The sequence below is a fragment of the Diceros bicornis genome, chromosome 7 (assembly GCF_020826845.1).
Source record: "Diceros bicornis minor isolate mBicDic1 chromosome 7, mDicBic1.mat.cur, whole genome shotgun sequence".
Lineage (NCBI taxonomy): Eukaryota > Metazoa > Chordata > Mammalia > Perissodactyla > Rhinocerotidae > Diceros > Diceros bicornis.
Genome location: NC_080746.1, coordinates 56,436,458 through 56,444,418, shown reverse-complemented (window position 1 = coordinate 56,444,418; position 7,961 = coordinate 56,436,458). Strand labels below are relative to the sequence as shown.

Genomic DNA, 7,961 nt, shown 5'->3' with positions numbered 1-7,961 from the left:
CTTCTCCCAACATTCCAGCTATGGTGAACCTTTTTCTCTTACCAGCAACGCTCCTGCCTGTATCTGAAACACTCTGCTTCTCCCATCCCCTCTGGAAAACCTTCCCGAATGTTCGATTCTGAGGGATTTATAACAAGCAGCACCTTATCCCTGCTGGCATTACTTTACTAATACTACTTGTTTATTTCCGTCTCTATTGTTCACTGCTGGGTCCCCAGTGCTAAAGAAGTGCCTCAAATAGAATAGGTACTTGATAAATATTTGTTGAATAAAGGGATGCAAGAGCAAGGATTATTTCATCAACTTTCATGTGGAGAGACTGTGGCTCCTCGAGGTGAGGTATTTTACCCTGGGTCAGTCATTAACTAGCAGAGCTGAGATTTGAAACCAGAGATTCCCAGACAGCCCGTCTAGTCCACGCCCGCTCTCCCAGCTCCTCACTTCCGCCCGCTCCTACAAGCTCCGCCCACTTCAGCCTGCGCCATCTCGGAGACTAGTTTGACCCTCGGACGGCCGCCGTAGCGCGTCGCCTCCGTTGCCGTGGGAAACGACCCGGGACCTGGGTGGGAGAAAAGACGTTTCCCGCCGGCGGGAGCTGCGCTTGTGGCGGCAAGGGGAGCTCTGAGGCGGCGGGGACCGGCGTCGCAGCACCATGGCGGACCAGCTTTATCTGGAAAATATAGACGAGTTCGTCACGGACCAGAACAAGATCGTGAGGAGCTAGGACTGGGGAAGGCGGGCGTGCGACGGGGGTCCTGGGCCCAGCGAGGGCGGCGGGGGTCTTGACCCCTCGGCGTGTGTCCTCGTGGGGACCGGCGAAGGGAGAGGGGGGTCCACGCCTCGTGCCTCAGGGCCAGCGAGGACTCGCGGAAGAGGCCCTCTGGCGCGCGCGCAACTCCGCGTCCCTCGAGTGGGCGTGCCCACGCCCCAGGGGCCGTGGAGGTCAGGCGCGGAGGGCGGGGCGTTGGTTGATAATATTTCTAGGGTGTCCCTACACCTGTCTGATAAGGTGGTTGGCGTTTAAGTCCCAAGTTTACAGTTGAGGAAATTATGTCTTAACTGGGTTAAGTGACAAGTTGTTGAATTTTCTGACAGTCGGTTTCCTCTTCCTGTAAATTTGGTATGGACACAGGCTTGACCTGCCTCACAGGTTGGAGTAAAGCTCAAGTGAGATGATGGATGTGAATGCGCTTTGCAAACCGTGGGTAATTGAGTGCCTGCTGTGAACTTTGGATCCACATTATTGCATTTAATCTTTACGGTGACCTACCGAGAGTTAGAAAAGGAAGTTGAAGCAGAGGGGCCAAATAATTTCTTTATACAAATAAAGTAAGGATTTATACGAATTAGTAGGGGATAGGCATTTTTCCAACCTAGGTCTGTCTCTTGCTAATGCTTTCTTCTACATCATACTGCCTTTGCCTAACCTATGTAAGTCTTCTAATTATTGGAAACAGCATTTAGAATTGGAAGACTTTGAGAGGAGAGTGATAGGCATGCAAGGAGGCGACAAGTGACAGGAGAGTTCAAGGAAGGATGGAAGGAAGATCAAGGCTTGATGCATTTAGTTCCCAGTCTACCCTCTGATGCAGTATTCATCCACTTCATTCATTCTCTGGCCCCTGCACCACTGGTGCCCTTTAATGTTTGTTTGTATGGCTGCAACTTTCCTTAGAAGTTTCCAAGTCATACACTTCAAAGAAATCTAGCTTCTGGGTGAATTTGAAGATAATTTTTGGTGGTGGCCCCAAAAAGGGACAGAATGTGAAAAAAAGAGCCTTAGTAAAACAAGGAGTGTGAGAAAAATGAGAGCCCTTTTCTTTCTATGTATATTCAACCTTTCTTTTTAGACTCTTTTGCATTAATTGGTCTGTGAAACAAACTTCTTAGTATTTGTAAGAGAAATCTCTCCATCCTGCCTGCCCAGATGGATCATTCTTGGCAAACTGGGGTGGCATCTATTGTAATTTATAAAGTGTAATCATCTAAGAGTAGGACCTTTTAGGACCCCCTGGGACTGACCTGCACTCTGGAGTCATCTGATAAAACGTTTAAAAAATTTCTTCTTGCAGGTGACGTACAAATGGCTGAGCTATACACTAGGGGTTCACGTCAACCAGGCCAAACAGTAAGTCCAATTTATTACTAATTTTAATCGCATTGGAGTTTTTCGTTTTGCTTTGTTTTTTAGCTTTACAGATGACCTCTAGGTTAGAATTATTTTTTTTTTTCTGGAAAAATGGGAAAGCATGCTATTTTTACTACCTTTTACTACTTTTATTATTTTGGAGATAAGTGGACTTCTACTCAAATGTGTGGTGATACATTTACTGGGTTTATTTGTAACCTTGCCCTCTGGTTAATATCACTTTGTTATATCAAATTTATTAAACAGACTAGCCAGTTCTGTTTATACCTCAGATTTATATGCCTGTTATCTCACATCTTCATTATGTTTTCACACGTGCTCCTTAGGCCCATCTCTGGGTGTTATTGACATACTTCCATAATGAGGTCAACAGGTGTTTTACACAAGCTGTATAATAGTATGAGACGGGAGAACTTAAATAGTTTTTTTAACTTCACTTAAATAGTGAAACTGAAAAGCGAGTGTTTAGGATGGCATAGAGCATTACCTTTCTTGAATTTGCCATATCACTTTTCCTTGCTGAAACTTATAGTCCAACTTGAGGCCAAAAGGGAGAAACAAACTTTGGAATTAACTTCAAAAATTTCTTGACCTGCAAATATGCAGATGTTGTTTATGTCCCAAGAGGAGGAATTGGTGAACAGGCTGAGGGCACATATATTGCGTGAAATACTCATTTAGTTTGTTTTATTCCTGAAGGTAGTCTGATTTTCCCTATTCCTTGAGTCATAGGAACATTCCATGAGTCTTAGAAAATCCCGGATCTCTAAAATGGGTAGATTTGGCTTTATTTGGTTTGCTGTTTGACAGATTTAGGAATCTGATTTTGACTGTGATGTTTATGCCTTCAAGACCTGAAACTCTTGGCCCAGGAATGGGTTTGGACTGATTTTGACTGAGATTGCTGTTGCTAAGACCGGTCCTGGCCCAAACCCAAGAGGTTCAGGTAATTTTGAGAATGGACACCTGTAAGAGTAATAATTTGTTGCGGTTATGAACGTTTAAATATAAAATAAGGTAACTATTAGATAAGCCTGTTGGGGTTTAAAGGTGCATGTTGAGGACTGGAGATGAAATAAATTTGCCTGCAATTTTACTGTAGCTACTCTTATTACTTGTAATTTTTATAGAATTAACATACTGTTTAGGCCCTGCCTATCTACCAACTTCATCCCATGCCACTCTCTACCTCACTTATACTCTAACCGTATTTGCCTTTCTGTTCCTCATATATCCCAAGCCCGTTCTCACCCTGGGACATTTGCACCATTCCCTCTGGCTGGAATGCTCTTCTCCCAGCTGTCCTCATCCTTTAGGTTTCAGCTCCAATTTCACACGTTATTTCTTGTAACAGCCCTTCCCTAATGCTCTATTTCAGGTATCCCCACCACTCCCTAGCTCTCTGTCATATCTTCCTGTTAATTTCTTTCATAATTCTTTTTTTTAAAAAACAGCTTTATTGGGATAGAATTTACATACAATACAATTCACCCATTTAAAATGTGCAATTCAGTAGTGTTTAGTATATTCACAGTTGTGCAGTCATCGCTGCAATTAATTTTAGAACATTTTCATCACCCCAAAAAGAAACCCTGTATCCATGAACAGTCACTCACCATTTTCCCCCTATTTCGGTCCCCCCCCCCACCTCCCTCCAGCATTAGGCAGCCACTAATATACTCTGTCTGTAGATTTGCCTATCCTGGACATTTCGTATAAATGGCATCATACAATATGTAATCTTGTGTGTGTGATTTCTTTCACTTAGCATAATATTTTTAAGGTTTGTCCATGTTATAGCATGTAGCAGCCCTGCACTCCTTTTTAGGGCTGAATAATATTTCATTACATGGTGTATTAGTTTTCTAGGGCTGCCATAAAAGAATACTACAAACTCGGTGGCTTAAAACAACAGAAATTTATTGTCTCGCAGTTCTGGAGGCTAGAACTCTGAAATTAAGGTGTTAGCAAGGCCATACTCCCTCTGAAACCTTCGTAGAGGAGAATCCTTCCTTGCTTCTTCCTAGCAATCTTTGCTGACAGTCTTTGGCGTTCCATGGCTTTTAGCTGCATAACCCCAGTATCTGCCTTTGTTGTCACATGATATTCTCCCTGTGTGTCTATATCTTCACATAGCCATTTTGTAAGGATACCGGTCAGGTTAGATTAGGAGTCCACCCTACTCCGGTGTGACCTCATCTTAGCTAATTACATCTGCAATGATCCTACTCCAAATAAGGTCACATTGAAGTACTGGCTGTTAGAACTTCAGCCTATCTTTTTGGGGGAACACAATTCAACCCATAACATATGGATACACCATATTTTGTTTATCCATTCGTCAATTGATGGACATTTGGATTGTTTCCACCTTTTGGATATCATGAATAATGCTGCTAAGAACGTTTGTGTACAAGTTTTTGTGTGGACGTGTGTTTTCGATTCTCTTGGGTATATACCTAGGATTGGAATTTCTGGGTCATATGTAACATTTTGAGGAACTGACCAGCTGTTTTTCAAAAGTGGCTGCACTATTTTACAATCCCACCAGCAAGGTATGAGGTTTCCAATTTCTCTACGTTCTTATCAACTCTTTATTGTCTTTTATTTTAGCCATTCTAGTGGGTGTGAAGTGATATTATGGTTTTGACTTGCATTTCTGTAATGACTAATGATGTTGATCATCTTTTCATGTGCTTATTAGCCATTTGTATATCTTCTTTGGAGAAGATTCACTTCAGATCCTTTGCTCATTTTTTCATTGAGTTGTGTTTTTATTGTTGAGATGTTAAGTGTTCTCATATATTCTGGGTACAAGATCCTGATCAGATACATGATTTGCAAAAATTTTCTCACATTCTGTAGGTTGTGTTTGCACTTGCTTGTCTTGCACTTCACCCTTTGAAGCGCGAATGTTCTTATTGTTGATGAAGGCCAATTTTTTTCTTTTTTCTTTTGTTGCTTGTGCTTTTTATATAGTTATCTATGAAGGCTCTGCCTAACTCAAAGTTGTGAAGATTTACTTCTGTGTTTCTTCTAAGAGTTTTGTGGTTTTAGCTCTTACGTCAATAATTATCACTATATTTAAGGTTTCTATGTATTGCGTGCTTGCAAAGATAGTAAAAATGCTTCAGGGGCCCAGCCCCGTGGCCCAGTGGTTCAAGTTCCATGCACTCTGCTTTGGTGGCCTGGATTTGCAGGTTCCATCCGAGGCACGGACGTACTCCACTCACCAGCCACGCTGTGGAGGTGTCCCCCATACAAAAAAAGTAGAGGAGGATTGGCACAGATGTTAGCTCAGGGCTAATCTTCCTCAAGCCAAAAAGAGAGGAGGACTGGCAGTGGATGTTAGCTCAGGGCAAATCTTCCTCAGGAAAAAAAAAATGGCTTCAGTCCTCACAATAAGAGTACACTGTAGTTTTCAAATCAGGTGTTGGCTCAAGCCAATTTTAAATCACTAAAATGGGTAAATAGTCACTATTTCTTCCAGGAATCATTTTGTATGTAGTGTAAGGAAAGGGTCCAACTTCATTCTTTTGCATGTAGATATCCAGTTGTTCCAACACTTTATAATTCTTACTACTATCTGACATTTTCTTGCTTATTGTTTGTCCCACCCACTAGAATATAAGCTCCATGAAGTCAGGGAACATAGTTATCAAGTTCACCACTGTTCTGGTTACTATTGCTATGTAACAAATTACCCCAAAATTTAGCAGCTTGAAACAAACATTTTATTATGTTCATAGATTCTTTTGGTTTGGAATTTGGGCAGGGCACAGTGAGAATGGTTTATCTCTGCTCCATAATGTCTGGTACCTCAGCTGGAAAGCCTCAGTGGCTGGAGCCTGATCATCTGTAGGCATCTTTATGCGCATGTCTGGCAGTTGATGCTGGCCATTAGCTGGGACTTCAGCTGGGGCTATTGACCAGTTATTGCATATGTTCTGTTTATGTGGTCTGGGCTTCCTAAGAACATGGCTTCTTTAGGTAGTCAGACTTCTTAACACAGCAGTTCGGGACTCCAAAAGCTAGTGCTCCAGCACAAGGCAGAAGCTGATTGCCTTTTTTGACTAGCCTCAGAAGTCAAGCCTGCTTCATTCTTTTGGTTAAAGTGAATCACTAGCCCTCCCGAATTTAATCCCACTCCACTTCTCTCTGAGAAGATGTCAAAGAGCATGTGAGATGGGAAGTGTTGTTGCAGCCATCTTTGTGAAATACAGTATCCACAATTGTATCTTCGGCGCCTTACTCGTAATAGGTGCCAATAAACATTTGTTGAATGAGTACTAAGCATTATAGTAGATACTTTCCCAAGCGTTTGTCTCACATAATCTTTATAACAATCCAATGTGATGGATGTTATCAACTTCTTTTAACAGATGAAAAAATTGAGACAGCGTCCATCACTGTTTTTTTTTTACTTATAGTGGAAGCATTTAAAATATCACTGTGACTGGGCATGGTTGTTACTGATTTGCTTGGATTCATTAAAGAAGTATTTTTTCAGTTCTTACTATATTTTTAGCATTATTTTAGGCTCTGTCATAGAACAGCAAATCTGACAGACAAGGTCTTTTCCTTCATTGACTTAAACAAGTAATTTTAGGTTGTAAAAATGCTGCGAGGGAATTAAACTAGGTTAGGGAAGGCAGTATAGACTATACTCTGTTTTCATCCTGGGGAAAATTATGGGTAGAACTGATCAGGAGGGAAAAATAATGAATTAAAATGAGAAGAATAGTTAATTATGTTTGTAAGAAGTGCATCTTGTAAGAAGTCATGTGTTGTCATTCATATTTAAGAATATTTTGCATATTTTGTTGGTAAAAATAAAATGGTATGATCAAATTAGGTAAACATGTCCTAGAGACTCAACAGATATGCAGAAATTATTTTTGTAAAAAAGTTTGTGCAGGGGCTGGCCCAGTGGCATAGTGGTTGAGTTTGCACGCTCTGCTTCAGCGGTCTGGGGTTCGCAGGTTCAGATCCCAGGCGGGAACCTGTGCACCGCTTGTCAAGCTATGCTGTGGCAGGCGTCCCACATATAAAGTAGAGGAAGATGGGCATGGATGTTAGCTGCGGGCCAGTCTTCCCCAGCAAAAAGAGGAGGATTGGCAACAGATGTTAGCTCAAGGGTTAATCTTCCTCACCAGAAGAAAAAAAAAAATTTGTGCAGTTTTGACCTTCTTATTAATGTAAAAGAGAACTGGGTTGATTTGGGGAGACAAGCGCATAAGGGACAATGACTGTGGTGATACAGGCAAGACGATGAGTTGTGGATAAAAGACAATGCATTTAGCCAGCGAGCTTGAGACTATCTTGGGCAGGGTACCTGCCTATCATTTCTTTTACTAGCATGGTCCTAACTAGCATAAGTAAACCGAGATATTCGTGAAACTGTATTACCTTATCTTTCCTAACATAATTGCTGCATGGAAGGAAACACTAAAGAGAATAAGATGGAGAAATCAACAGAAATTCTGAATAGGGCTCAAGGAGCTTATAGTCTAGTGGGGATGGCAGATATATAAACTGACTAGTTAGAATACAGTGTGGTAAGTGCTATAATAACAGATAAAGGATAGGTTCTGTTAGAACTTAGAAGGCAGGGGTGCCCTGCTTTCCTGGTGCTGTTACGGAAGGCTTCACATAGGAGGTGATAAATGAGCTGCTAGCTTGATGAGGAGTTAGATGGATGAGGTTTAAGAAGAGCATTCCAGGCAGAAGGAGAGGCATACAAAGAAGCAAGAGGAATTGCAGAATGTTTCATGAGGCTGAAAATTGTGTGAGTATGGGAGAATGGGGAGAG

The 7,961-nt window shown here is 41.7% G+C and overlaps 1 protein-coding gene across 2 annotated transcripts in view; it reads left to right on the top strand.

The window, feature by feature from the left end:
- The first annotated feature begins 504 nt into the window (after positions 1-504).
- POLD3 (DNA polymerase delta 3, accessory subunit) overlaps positions 505-7,961 on the top strand; it is a 45,234-nt gene continuing 37,777 nt past the window's right edge. The window contains exons 1-2 of one of the 2 annotated variants that reach the window (XM_058545608.1): positions 505-712; positions 2,073-2,128. In XM_058545608.1, the coding sequence (XP_058401591.1) occupies positions 653-712; positions 2,073-2,128 (116 nt within the window). In that variant the 5' untranslated portion in view covers positions 505-652. The remainder of the gene's footprint in view (positions 713-2,072; positions 2,129-7,961) is intronic. The other variant, XM_058545607.1, reaches the window with a different exon arrangement.